At 37.5% G+C, this 15,444-nt stretch overlaps 1 protein-coding gene across 6 annotated transcripts in view; it reads right to left on the bottom strand.

The window, feature by feature from the left end:
• The window catches only part of CSMD1 (CUB and Sushi multiple domains 1), a 1,231,811-nt gene that overhangs the window by 173,282 nt on the left and 1,043,085 nt on the right, over nucleotides 1-15,444 (bottom strand). For all 6 annotated transcript variants that reach the window (XR_013928146.1, XM_080387724.1, XM_080387722.1 and 3 more), the window contains one exon: nucleotides 8,473-8,577. Coding sequence is in view for 5 of the 6 variants with exons in the window: in XM_080387724.1 (XP_080243850.1) it covers nucleotides 8,473-8,577 (105 nt within the window). In the remaining variant the exon portion in view is untranslated. The remainder of the gene's footprint in view (nucleotides 1-8,472; nucleotides 8,578-15,444) is intronic.

The following is a 15,444-nucleotide window of genomic DNA, read 5'->3' as shown; positions in this document are numbered from 1 at the left end:
CAAAACCCACTCATAATTTAATTTATTTGATATACCTGACATTAGGAAGCAATATTACTTTCCCCCAAACAAAGAGAAAGTTGGAAACAGAAGCAAATACTATTCTGAATCCTCATCTTCCATAATTTTAAACATTAAGGGAGGGAGCAACTGGAATTTGTTGAGCTCTCCCTAGGGGTGGATGCAGAATGAGTCAAAAGCTTACGGGTAAAGATTAAAGGGCAGCCCAACATGGCTGTTGTGAGTGTATACTACAGGCCACCTGATCAGGAACAAGAAGTCGAGGCCTTCTACAGCCAATTGGAGGTAGCCTCACAACCACTGGCCCTTGTTCTCATGGGAGATTTCAACCAGCCTGACATCTGCTGGAAAGACAACACAGCTGGGCACACACAGTCCAGGAGGTTCCTGCAGAGCATTGCTGATAACTTTTTTACATGGATGGTGGAGGCGGCGACAAGGGAAAGTGTGCTTCTGGACCCTGTACTCACAAATAAAGAACTGGTTGGGGATGTGAAGGCTGGGGGCAGCCTTGGTTGCGGCAACCATGAGATGATGGAGTTCAGGATCCTATATGGAGGAAGCAGGGCAGTAAGTAGGATTGCAACCCTGGATTTCAAGGATAGCTGACTTTGGCCTCTTCAAGGACCTGCTTGGAGGAATCCCATGGGTTAGGGCTCTAGAAGGTACGAGGTCCAAGAGAGCTGGCTGATATTCAAGAATAACTTTCTCCAAGCTCAAGATAGGTGCATCCCTGTAAGTATGAAATCAAGCAAAGGGGGCAGGAGGCCTGCATGGGTGAGCAAGGAGCTTCTTGAAAAACTCAAACAGAAGAAGGAATTTTATGGGATGTGGAAAAAGGGATGGGCCACTTGAGAGGAATATAGGAACACTGTCAGAACATGCACGAAGGCAATGAGAAGGCTAAGATCCATTTGGAATCAAATCTGGTGAGGAAGGTCAAGGACAACAAGAAGGGTTTCTTCAAGTAGATCAGTAGGAAAAGGATGACTAGGGAAAATGTGGGCTGCTCCTGAATGATGAGTGCCCTGGTAATGAAGGAAACAGAAAAGGCAGAGTTACTGAATGCCTTCTTTGCTTCAGCCTTCGCTGCCAAGGCTGGCCCTCAGGTATTCGAGAGCCTGGAGGCAAGAGAGGAAGTGGGGAGAAAGGAAGACTTTCCTCTGGTTGAGGAGGATCAGGTTAGAAATCATTTAAGCAAAACTGACACCCACAAATCCATTGGCATGGATAGGATGCACACCCAAGTGCTGATAGATGTTACTGCTAAGCCACTCTCCATCACTTTTGAAAGGTCATGGAGAACAGGAGAGGTGCCTGAGGACTGGAGGAAAGCCAATGTCACCCCAGTCTTTGAAAAGGGCAAGAAGGAGGACCCAGGGAACTAGAGGCTGGTCAGCCTCACCTCCATTCCTGGAAAGGTGATGGAACAGTTCATCCTGGAGGTCATCTCTGAACATGTGGAGGAAAAGGTTACTGGGAGCAGTCAACATGGGTTCACCAAGGGGAAATCATGCCTGACCAATCTAATAGCCCTCTATGATGGAAAGACTGGCTGGGTAGACAAGGGGAGAGCAGTGAATGTTGTCTACCTTTACTTCAGCAAGGCTTTTGACACTGTCTTCCATAACACCCTCATAGGCAAGCTCAGGACATGTGGGTGAGATAAGTGGACAGTGAGGTGGACTGAGAACTGGACCTGACTGTGCAACCTGCACTAGGTGAACGTGCTTTAGCAGGGGGTTGAACTAAATGATCTCCAGAGGTCCCTTACAGACCATTCTGTGATGCTATGATTCTGTGATTACATAATACTAGCCTAGTTTAGTTAGATAACTAGTTGGTAAGAACCAGTCCAAAAATCTAAAGAACACGAGAGAAAGCAAACAAATTCTGGTATCCAGGGACATACTAGAGAACTTAAATATTCAAGACTCTGAAACACATTAAACTAGATTGGATGTGACCAGTCAGTAATAAAGGGAAAACATGTTAAATGTCAAGTCCAAGCAATCAAACAAGAACAAGGATTGCTTGGCGCATGCTCTTCAGAGCTCAGCTTCTGCTGTGCAGTACAAGAGAGCACATCAATGTCAAGAATTACAACCCTCTTCCTGACCTTCTCCCACTAACTGCCTCCTAAATACTTTCCTGTCTCCACTGTGCCTTAAGATAAATAGGCCTCCCTTACATAATTATATACATGCTTACAATTACCTCAAATTCTGTCCAAGCATCACTGCCATTGCTGGCTGAAAGAAAATCTTTGCTGGCATATCTGACAATGTGAATGCCCATTAGTGTCTATTTCAGAGAGTTGCAAACTGAACAACACAAGAGTTTCTTGACAGGTTTACCAGAAGTCATCAGGCTTGCTTTTTTGAATTCCTCCCTCCCACTCCTATGTGGCTAAATGAAACATCCTGTTCTTTATTATATTACAAACATCAAGCTGGAGTGAATTGTTCTTTACATTTTGATGATGGTATATATGAAAACCCAAGCTGTCCCTTCCAAAACTGCATGCTTCAGACACTAGCCTAAAAAATGCACTTATTTTAATGAATTACTGCAAGAGGGATCAGATTCATGTCAACAGATAGTAAGTTGTATAGATATACTGATAGGATCAGGACCTGCTAAATTAAAAATGGCATTTTTATGATTCACACCTGCTTTAACACAGGGAAAAAGAAAAGATTGCTGCACTGAAGAGCCTCATTAAAGACTGAATTGCATGAAAGATCTTAATCTGGACCTACAAAAATCAATATGCTACTTAGAAGAATACATCTTCTCTGCTAGTCTGGTTTTGTCTTTGAATTTATTAGAGATCTTTATCATAGAGAGGTACTGCAAAAGATAGTCATTGTTCTCTAGTCCCCTTACCAGGCCTTTATTTCAGCTCCTGAGAAACTTTAGTACTTGAAAACATGCAATAGAAAAGCTTCAGAAAAGGAGACAGTAATTAAAATTAAGCTTATGTTTTCACACATATTACATCATATTTGTATAGCAGTAAAACAAAAGCTTACAAAAAGAATGATGCTGAATTGTGCCATCTATCCTAGTTCAGGGCAATAAAGCTAGATGACACTATTAAAATACTGATTGCATACATCAGGATTTTTACTGAAATATTTTAATTCTAATCATTACATTTGGATATATTCACACATATACTTACAGGCATTAATGGCCTAAACCTACGTGTCTATATTCATCACATATTCAGTTCTTGCTAAAACAAACCTGACTTCAACTGAGAAGTTCAAGCAGCATGCTATATGAGCAAATACTCATTGTTTCCAGAGGTTTTTTTTGTTTGTTTGCATATTAAAGAAAATATCGAAACTACTACTGAATTAATAAATGAGATTTTAAGACCAAGCTTGAATCATGAGTGCCCACAAATGCAATTGAATTAGAACAGGTACATTTCTAAACCATACCATTCGGATAGTTGCTTCCTTTGTTCATTAAGATTAAAATGAGTACAATCAAATAGCAGGAATATTTATTCTTCCTACTGTTGTATATATTAGAAATGCAACAAAGCACATTTTCATTGGACTTGCTGGTAGTTTTGAAAATAATTATGTTACTTATTCTACCACAGTTTTGGAGGAAAAATAATGCATATGAAGGATTAGTCAAATGACTAATTTCTGTCTTTTCTACCATTATCTGTTGCAAATTTTACTGCTTTCTCATCATAGGTTACTGCAACCAGTTTAACACCTACAGCCTTTCTGAAAACAAGAAAGAATGCCATTCAATGGTTTTTAACAATACTTACAATTATATGACCCAAATGAAATTTTTCTAAGACACTGAGCAATAATTTCTTTTGAGGGGATGTGTGTATCTGACTTTGAAAACAAATACCACCCCTCTCCACAAAGAAACAAAGGACATAAAAAAACATCTAAGTCATCGTTGACATGATCAAACATAATTGAGTATGACCACTCAACTTGGACAACCAACCCATACCTACATTCTTGATGCCTAACACAAAAACATCTTAAAGTAAATAACATTATACTATTCACTGGAAGACTTGGGTTTTTTTGAAGGCTATAAAGGGAACATATTCACTGCTTAGATTAGATATGAACTTAGGTTTGTAGGAGCAGAATGCCCAGATCCTTCCCATGAAAATAAAGACATACATAGAAAAAACCTGCAAATTGAGAGGCCAAGAAAAAGAGACATTGCTAAAAGGAATGTTTTAGGATTAAACACTGGTTCCCCCACCCCCCCAAAAAAAAATAAAATAAAAGATGCAATGTGAAATGAGGATTTGCAAAATTTTTGCCTTATAAAAAGTATTACAGCTTTCTCAATTTCAAAGACAGATAGCTTTTTGTCTTTCAAAAAACCTTTAAACTGATACCGTATTAAAGGATCCAGTGTCCTCTGATGCATGCATACAATTTCCATTAATGTTAACTGGGAAATATATACATATAGCTGGAGAAGAACTTTAAGGCTGTATTCCATGAGGAATGTACGTAGCCACGAAGTTTAGTATTTTGGTTTGTTGTTCTGGAATATAAAATTAAGCCACAATCTCTGTGGACTTCCCTGAAATCTGATGAAAAACCAGAACAACTGGGAATTTTTATTGTTTGTTTTGACTGACAGCAACTGAATACTCAAGAAAACAACTTCATAAACAAAGCCATTCCCTTTCCACAAAAGAGCAGGAACTATATAGAAGTACATTTGTATTCATAAAGGCATTACCAAATAAGAAAAAAGCATACTATAAACTGAATACTTCAAATGAAATCATCACTAAATTTTAATCAGGGTCACAGAAGACCTACCAAATTGCTATTGCAAAATACTTTAAAGAATAACATGACCTAGTTGAAAATGAAACAAAAAGTATGCCCACCAATTTTACTGCTCTGAGAACTAGTTAAAATTTATTTTTTGGAGTCTTTCTTCTCTATTAAGTCCTTGTATATCAATCGGTAAAACAACATTAAATACCTAATTCTCTGCATTTACGTTCCTGAAGTGCTATGCTGGAGACTTTTAAAGTATAGAAATACATATTAATTCTGGTTTGGTTGCATGATTATGTTGTTGTCATTTTTTATTATTTCTTTCTCTCTCTCTCTCTTTTTTTTTTTTTTTTTTTTTACAAAACTAAGGGTCAGTTTTTCAGTTCATATAAACTGTCATAATTCTGTTGCATTTTTTTAAATGACTATGCTGATACTAGCTCTTACTTATTGACAATATTTCCCAGCAATTTTGTGCTCTGTCTTCCTCTCTCTAACCTACTGTGTCCCCTCAGCTTGCTTTTTGTACAGGAAATGAAAGAGGTGTTACATAAATCTTTGTGGAAATTTTTTATTCACCTTTTAAATATTATTTTTTCTACATGACTACATTTTCTTTTGTTGTGACTACATAAAATAAGAGAGAAGTGCTACAATAAACAGTAGAACTGATGAAGGGGGAAGAAGCCTTTTCTTTAGTGCAGGGTCCAGAATCCATTGCTTTTCCTCTGTCCTCAGTGAAGACAAACGGAAAGATGACAACAGAGCGGATTCCTGTAAAGCAGGCTACTGACAACTTCGAAAAAGTAAGAGAGAAGGCCTTAATCACCTGCAATGATTTGAACCCACATTGCTGCTTCTCATAAGAATACCATTATCACAGAGGTATACAGAGAATTTCAGCAAAGGCTACAAACTCTTAAGTTCTCTTCTGTAATTACATTCTATAAACTTTTAACACATGTACTTGAACGAGAGCTGAAAACCATGTATCCGCTTAAGTATTGTGACCAGTTGCCTACATCCTACATCCATTCAAGTCAAGCTCTCCTCTAAATACATACATTAAACAGACGCCTCTGTCCTCACAACACTGGTCTGTTCTTAGTGCTTTGCCACTTTTTACAAAATGTTTAAACATAAGCTAAACCTGAAAAATTGACCGTTCTTCCTGGTAATTAGGATGCTGATACAAATCCTTCTACAGCTGCTTAGCTTGTCTTATTAAGTAGAACATCCTTAAAAGTATATATTGAGGACCCCTGCTATGACTAAGACATTCAAATTTCTCTAAGATGATGAAAGAACCGAGCTGAGGCCTCTTATACTACAGATGAATGCTACAGCTGCAAAGTATTTTATTTATAAAGACTATGAATCTAGCCCTCCTTTTCCTTTGCTTTTATCACAAGTATCTGATCTGATGTTCTAACATACCATTTCATATTGAAAATTTTTTCAGACACCAGACATTTTTGTGTTTGTTTTAGTAAGAGAACCCCTCCAGAAAAGGACATTTTTATGCCAATTTTTACATTGACTTCTGAACCAAAGGTATTTATTTTTCCAATGCTGCCTCAAATGCTAGGTGACCGAATGATCACAGGCTTTAGAATTCATAATCAAACACTAGCAATATCTGCACCTTGTTACACAGAAGAGTATTTCCTTCTCTGCTTCTTTCTTGATCTAAAAAGGTGACTGCTCAATATAAAACAGCAATTCTTGCTGTGGGGATTTGCTCAGTTTCTGTATTCAGAGACACACACAGAGGCACTCCTGCTAGCCCTGCAGAGACTGTATAGCCACCTAAGAAAGGAAATAATTCTTTCCTGCCAGCCTATCAAGAGAGAAGTTAACTAAGCTTTGAATGCTGAATGTTACTACCTTGACCTGTACTGAGTTGTACTTCTAAAAAAACCTGGCCTTGAAATATTGGCACCACTGAAGTCAATAGACACTTAAACAGAGCACAGTTCTGGAACTGGCAATTAGGAGACAAACAAAAGCATAAATCTAAGTGACCTTGCATGCTCCCAAACACTTTTTTACTTGTTAACAGAACACATTTTTTCCAGGAGTCACAGAGATAATAAAAACTATACAGTAAAATACAAAAAAATGAGCTTCAAAATGTTCATTGTGCAGCAACCTCCTAGAATAAATTTGTGCTTCTTTATATTTCCTATGGAGTTATACTTTCACTGCAGGTTAAGGTGAAAGGCTTGAGGAGGAAAAAAGACTGACCAACTGGGGAGGAGGGCTCCCCAGAAAAAAAAAATCTTAACTTTGCCAAAACAGTAGGTTCTAAAAAAATACCTGCAGTAGTAATAATCATATTTTTATGCTACATCACCATTAGAATGTTTTTATTCAAAAAACCCTACAACATGCTTGCACGTGAATGCTTGAAATAAACAAGAAACCAAATGAAAACATAAAACTATTTTATGGATTATGTTTCGATTAAAATCTTTGTTGTGAGCTGAAAATCTAGCCTTTAAAAATTCTGTACGTATTCATATTTTATTTACAATTTTTAATCTCAATCCTAAATAGAGCTTACTAAAAATCATCCATGTATTTACTTATATGTACTTCTTAAAAAGATGAATAACAACATGAACAGTTTTAGACATTAATATTGGAATGCATGTAATACAAAAATGAACTCAATTTTCACAAAAAAAAATCTTGAATGCCATTTTTAAGAAAATAGACCATGTTCATTTTCAAAAATTAAAGAGGATGTACTTTGTGACCTCCATCAAAGCATTCATCAGACTGTTAACTCATCAACACATTGATTTTTAGAAGACTAGAATATTCTTTGCAATACTTATTTCCAGTTAAAAGCAAAACAATGCAAGCACATGTGATGAATATATTCTATAGTACTTGAAGTTTTTCAGAGAGGTAATAATACAAGCATGCATGCTTGAGTTAAATATGATTATGTGAGGTCATCCATTGATGCTGATAACAGCAGACCTTTGTATTCTAGAGCCAAGCTGCTCACAAAACATTCATAACGTTGATATATAGCAGAATTTGCCATTAAGCTTCTTCAGTTATTTCGTTCATACTGCCAACAATTTACCAAGATAACTGTAGTGTTTTCTTGTAGCTGTGGAATTACAAATTTTTTATTATTTTTTTTTTTAATTACAGAAATTTGTTGAGGGAAAAGAATTTGAAGCAAAGGAAAAACACCAAGAAACAAACATATACATGTATGAATAGGAAAAAACGTGTTATCTGTTCTGGTTTCATCTATTTACAAAAAGTGAAACTAACTCTTACTTTTTTTTGTTACCCAAGTTTCAGAACTAAGCTGAAATAAGTTAAAAAAAAAAAAAAACACCACACCATAATTAAACATCTCTAAAATGTTTTTTTCTGAATTGGCAGGTTAATTTTTTATATGTAGCTAATTTTTGAAAGCTGGTTTTCAGCAAGTTGAAATGGCACTTAATTTAAAATTTCAGTTTAATAGATATCACTTATATCAATTCACACTGAGTAGACTTCTGTAGTCAGGGAAGAAAAAGAAACCACAAAAAAAAAACCAAACCCAAAAGAATATAAATTCTATCTTTCCCTTTTCACATGCATCTTTCCTGAGCAAACGTAAAAAAACAAGTAGCCTTACTTTTGTATTCCAGGTGAAAACCAGCTGCTGCCACACTAATGTCAGAGTGAAAATGCAGATAAAGTTGATTGGAGGTGCTATTCAACAATGCTGGCACAGTTGTACCTAGAAAAATAAGTTATGGAATAAACTGTAGCATGCTGATATATCAGTTTTATACTGAAAAGACATCACCAGGATTGAATCAGACGGGTTCATTTATTTCTCATTATAGGCATGGAAATCTCAAACTTACTGCTATGTTATGCCTTGTTTTCTCCTCAGCCGACAAGAAAATTATGATCACAAGTCATGATACTAAAAGGCTATGTGCATACAATAAAACAAGATCCCATCATGTTCAGATGAAACTTTATTGACTTGGACAGAAAAAAGAGGCATAACTAGAAAAAAAAAATCATGGAAGGAAAGGATTTGATTATGAGAACAAGCTTAACTGCCATTTGACTTTTTTCCACATATAAAAAAACTTCAGTACAGAAAAGAGCCATCCAGATTTTTTCTTTGTGTCCACTCCACATCTTCCCACAATAATATTTCAACCACTTGTCCTAATTCTGAGGGTATGACAGGAAATGAAGAAGCAGGTGCAACACATTAAAAAAACCCCAAAACCCAAAACCAAAACACACAACCAAAACTACCCACCACATGCTAGCTTTATCTAATTGAAATAGCTATTATAAAACTGTGTGCCATGGACTCCAGTGTGTGCTACACAACAAGCTTCTCGCTCACCCGGGACATGTTCTTTGCCACTAGCATTGAGAAGTCCAACACATGTTTCTTTGTTACCACATGAATACTACGTAACTCATATTCTACTGTCTAAAGCTGGAACACCTACTGAGGCTAAAAATTACATGATTTTCTATGATTACCCTCAAAGACAGTATCAAGTAGCTAATGAACTTCAACGGTGGTTGCGTAAGAAATATTTTCATTTCCTATGGGGCATTTGCTGTTTCTATAGTAGCTGTGAGCAGACTAGTTATTGACCTTGAAACTCAGGCTTAAAAAGAAACCCTGGAAAGAATTATCTTCATAAGTCTACAGTCTAAACTAGGAAATGGTAAATACTTTTAAACCTAAAACTGTATTAAGCAAAATCTTGAGATAAATGGTGAGGAGCTAAAAGATGAGAGGTTGCCCTTTAAGGAAGGTCTGACATGGAAGCTTCAAGTATGGAAATTCACAGACAGTACACAGCATTCACATCACACAATACTTACAATGGAATACAGAAAATAGTGAAACATCTTCCTGGAGGAAAGACTTTTCACAGTATCCATATGGAATTTGAAATTTATTTAAGGATGTTTAAGGTGTCTGTTCTGTAAGGATGAGGATGTTGACTCAAAATGATTATACTCTTCATGGAACTAAAGTGTTCTTCTGGCAGTTCTGTTCCTTCGTAGGATCTGCTAACATTTAACACCAGTTTTTTAATTCCTTAGAGGGTGATACCCAGTAAGATGAGAAATTATATCCTATTGTATTGTGAGAAATAAATGAGGCTAGAGATTTTAATTCTCATAATTGCCACATTCAATGGCATACATAGTTCAGGCTGGCAGCCTGTCACAAGTGGGGTCCCCCAGGGACTGATATGGGTCTCCACACTGTTTTGACATCTTCATAAGTAATCTGGATTATGGGACTGAAAGCACCCTCACCAAGTTTACTGATAACACTAAGCTGAGCAGTGAGCTTGACGTGTCAGCCGTTTTACAGAGACCTGGACTGGATGAAAGAGTGGACTAGCAAGAACAGTATGAAGTTTAACAACAACAAGTGTAAGTCCTGCACCTGGGTCGGAATAGCCAAAATGACCAGTACAGGCTAGGATCTGTGGTGGGTGTGGAGTAGCCTTGCTGAAAAGGACCTGGGGATCCTAATGGACAACAAACTGAACATGAGCCAGCAGTGCACTGATGCAGCAGCAAAGGCAAATAGGTTCCCAGGCTGCATCCAGAGGGGCATTACTAGGAGAGATAGAGGTGTGATTATCCCACTTTACTCAGCACTCATCAAGCTGCACCTGGAGTATTATGTCCGGTTCAGGTCCCCACAATTCAAGAAAGACACAGACAGACTGGAAGAGGGTCCCAAAGGAGAGCCATGAAGATGATGAAAGGGCTGGAGAACCTGCCCTATTTGGAAAGGCTGAAGGAGTTATGTCTCTTCTCCCTGGAGAAGAGAAGGCTCAAAGGAGGACCTCATCACTGTGTTTCAGTACTTAAAGGACAGCTACAGAGAGGATGGAGGCTCTCCTTTCACAGGCAGCCACATGGAGAAGATAAGTGTAATGACTACAAGTCACTTTAAATATAAGAAAGATTATTTTTTTTACAGTGAGAGTTATCAGTTACTGGAACAATCTCCTCAGGGACACGGTAGAGTCCTCTTCACTGGAGGTTTTTAAGATGTGATTGGAGAAGATGCTAAATAATCTCACCCAGACTCCCTTTTCCATAGAGAGATGGAATCAGATGATCTTTTGAGGTCCCTTCCAACCTGGGCTATTCAGTGATTCTATGATCTAACTGAAATTTTACTAACCACTTGCCAACATCTGCTTCTTCTTGGATTGGGTATATGAAGCATGGAAGATACGTTTTAGTGTGGTGACCAGATGTGTCCAGTGTCCTAGATGTTTTGGACTTCCTTTATCGTCAATAGAAAGAAACAATAATTAAAAGGCAGGAACAGATTTCATGAATAATAGCTTAGGTGCAGATACCTCCATGGTAGACATCTAACACTCATATAGATGGATACCACGTTAGGATACTGGAGTCTGATTGACAACTTAACCTCTTGATTGAGAAGCTGTAATCTGCAAAACAAGGAACACTCTTAGGAGGCAGTAAGTGCATGTTTGCCTCCCTAAAGGCTTACAAGGGAATGAGGACAATTTTTTTTTTTTTTACTTTAAGTTTAATTATGATTTTATTTTAGAAATTTATGTCCACTACCCTTTTCAATAGCAATGACAACTAGGAGCAATGTATCTCATTCCAGACATGAACATTACATTGCAAATGGGAAAGGTTGTCTAGGTATCCAAGAAATTTATCACAAAGAATGGAGATTAATGGTAATTTTCCACATTTCTTGGATTAGCACAAACATAGATTAGGGATCACATTCTTACCTTATTTATTTCTAAATTATACTACCATCATAAAAGTAGATTGTTCAGATGTCAACCTCAGTGACTGTTGTATTTGTATGCTTTCTCTGCATATGCCTATACATGTATATATGCATATTTAAGTACATATACATATGTAAAGGAATGTCAGATGTTACCTGCATTTACAATTTTAGATGGAGCTGTAGCTATTTTTAGTCTTTCTCTCTCTTCTTTTTTTTAGCTTGAATATACCATAGTCCAGTGAAGCACCGGTCCCAAGCTAGATATGCTAAAATACTGCTGCTTTTCTGGCTTGTTCCACTTTTTTGCTCATTTCTGCGTCTTAAGTAAAATGATCTCTCACTTAAGTTTAGATTTAATACTTTCAGGAAAAAGTGACTTGTTTGTCAAGAATATTCTCTCACTCAGCTGTGTCTATAACCTTCACTAAGTAGTACAGGACAGACTTTGGCATATTAATGAATTTCTGTCCTTTCATCCCAGGAATTTCCACTCCCTCATAATTCCATTCTGTGACACAATTGGCAGCACAGCATATTTAAAAATACTCATGGGGTGCCTGACATTTATTCAAGTTTTACAAGTTTTGATTTATTGGCTTAAGGGACAGGCTTTATGTAGGAACTTCCGTTGCTTAGCTATAAGAACAAAATATCTCTAAATTCAGTTGACAATTTCATAGCCTTATAATGAATGCAGGCTTTAGAAGAGAAAAATATTATTGGAAGGAATATACCCATTTTAGATTGAGGAAGTGGAAAATACAAGACCATGGCTGTTAAGAACAAGCACAGAAGATCAAACACTTGATAAACTTCACATGCACATAAGCTGATTAACATTTAATGAAACTTCTTTTTTCTTTAACATATTTTTAAATAAATTCACCTGCTTTTGGAAATCAAAATGGCTATTGAAAAACAGGGAACTTAAATCACTTTTCCAAATGAACAATTAAGTGTATTACCTCCACAGGAGAAAAATCAATTCCAGTTATGGCTTTTCTTTTTTTTTTTTCTTTTTTTTTCTTCTGAATATAGGAAGTAAAATTCTATTCTGTTTGTAAAAACTGTGACTTTCCCAACTGAGAGAATTAAGAGTTGATCTGTTCACCCAGTCCCTTAATTTTATTAAAATATTCCAGGTATAACTTTATTATGTAAACTTAGAAACATGTTTACTCATTGTAAAATTTATTAGTAATAATATGAAAAGAATTAATTCTCTCTCTCATAAATGATCCTGTTTCATTCAAACATTTGGTAAGGCAACTAAGCTTCATTCGTTAATCAAAAACCTGCTACACTTGTATGTATTCTGTAAATGCTACAGCAGCTCATGAGCCATCAGCACTACTTTGATGAACCTGTACCATTGAAAGCAAAAATAATTTTAGTTTTCCATTTACTCTGAATGTCTCTCAACACTGTCTAGAGTCAGCTAGGAAACTTGGCCTTAAAAAGAAGCAGTTTGCTGACAAAAAGGCATCACCTATCACTATTAGGCACAGGAAACTACCTGGCTCACTATTCCATTGCATGCGACAAAAGTATGCTTGGAGATAATGCCTCTTGGCATTTAACACATCAGTCCCAGCCACAGCAGCTTCTGTCTAGGGTGGCTGTACAAAAATCCTGTACAAAAAAGATTCTGCCACCAAGACAGAAGCACAAGGTATCTTTATATCTGTTAACACATGGTATCAGGATTTTTGTAACAGCTTTGTTTTTGAAGCCTCTATCACTTTCCCTTAAAATAGCATCCTCACATCATAAACATTACCATAGCATAAAAAGAAGAGAAATGCCCTAACATTTTTGCCATTCACTAATGAAAGATGACACCAGGATTAATCCAAAAAGGATAAGAAAATATATAAGGGCTCAGATTGCTCTAGTAGACAGCCCTTACTGGCCCTGCCCAGCCCCCTGGGGCTTGCCTGTCCCCACTGTGCCCGTGGCCCAGGACCCCATGCCAGTCCCTCCCCCAGTAATGCCACAGCAGGGCTAGTCTCCAGCTCCCCACCACCCTGCCCTGCCCAGCCCAGCCATGGGGTCCATCAAGCTGGGCCCATCAAGCTAGATCTATATCCCAGCCCGGCCTCAGCCTGTTCCAGTCCCCAGAGAGATGCCCCATGCCTGGGACTGGGGCTGACCTGGTGTCCCCCAGATGCCCTGCCTCTGGCTGGGGTGGGGGGATGGGCCCTGGCTGCCAGGGCCTGCCCTGCCACCCCAGAGCATCCTTATGTCTCCTGGCAACCCAATTTCAGGGAGCTGCTGGCCCCCACTGTGCCCTGACACAAGGAAATGGCATAGTTGCCTGACTTTGTTAAGTCTTCCTTAAGAAGCAAGACTCCAGTGAATTAAGTTTTCCAAATCAACTCCATATTTTAGAAGCACAGTTTAGTAACTTCTTAGTAATTGTATATCTTGAATGCATGTTTAGAAGATAAATGAATTCATAGAGTGAATCGGAAGACAATGTTATTGTACAAGATTCAGCAAGAGAGAAATGATACCTTCTGAATTTTACCACCTATGAAATTATGCCTGGAATTCAGTTTCAATGTCACATTACTGGTTCAATACTGGGAACAGCAGATTTCACGTTATGTTTACATATTCTTCATTAGGTCTTTCCCAAACACAAAACAATTACTCATTTTAAATCTGACATTCATTATACAGAAGAAATAAACCCACTATAAAGCTATACTACTCTATCCCCAACAAAATAATTCTAATACAAAACCCCTGCCTTTTCCAGTTTCCGTGGAAATTAGGAAGGCTTTTAAGCTAAAGCAAAATGACACACTTTCAGTATAGAACAAGAAAGTGTTTTGAATCTTGAGTATTGTTAAATGGACTATTGTTAAATGGATCATTTTATCAGTTCTTTATCCAATGGGTCCAATCTATTTGCCTAATATTTCACCTGCTAAAGCTGATTAAGTTCTATAATTTCATTCTTCTCCATTGCCAATTTAATATACCGCATAGTTACTAGCATTTAATATAAAATGTTACAGCCTTTTGCACTGGGTCTGGCTGGAATAGAGTTAAATTTCTTCATAGTAATTGGCATGGTGCTGTGCTTTGGATTTGTGACCAAACTAGTGTTGATAATACAGGGATGTTTTCCTTATTGCTGAGCAGTGCTTGCACAGCAAGCATCAAGACCACCGTTTGTCACACTGTCCCACCAGTGGGTAGGCTGGGCATGCATGAGAAGTTGGGAGGTGACACAGCTGGGACAGCAGATCACAACTGACTCAAGGGATATCCCATACCATATGATATCATACTCAGCAATAAAAACTGTGGGACAGAAGAGGAAGGGCATCCTATATTGGTAGTTATAGCATTCCTATTCCCAAGCAACCATTATGCATGATGCAGCCCTGCTGTCCTGGATGTGGCTGAACACCTGCCTGTGAATAAATTCTTTGGTTTGCTTTGCTTGCATGTGAAGCTTTCGCTTTACCTATTATATCTCAATCCATGAGTTGTCTCACTTTTAACCTTATGATTCTCTACCCCATCCCACTGTGTGGGAGTGAGCAAACAGCTGAGTGGGGCTGAGCTGCCTACTAAAGTTAACTCACAACGTATTTTAATATTTAAATTTTGAGGTGTAACTTCAAATTATTTAATTCAATATCCAAATAAACAATAGGGAGTTAATTTATTCAGTTGATCATTCATTTCCCTACATAATCCAATATACATTTATACTTCAAAAGTTTGTGAAGTTACCAGAGCGGCAAAATTCCACAAAATGCTTTAACTACACCAGAATCAGATCAGGCTTGT

The sequence above is a fragment of the Falco punctatus genome (genome assembly GCF_963210335.1).
Source record: "Falco punctatus genome assembly, chromosome: 5".
Lineage (NCBI taxonomy): Eukaryota > Metazoa > Chordata > Aves > Falconiformes > Falconidae > Falco > Falco punctatus.
This window is presented reverse-complemented; position numbering and strand designations above follow the sequence as displayed.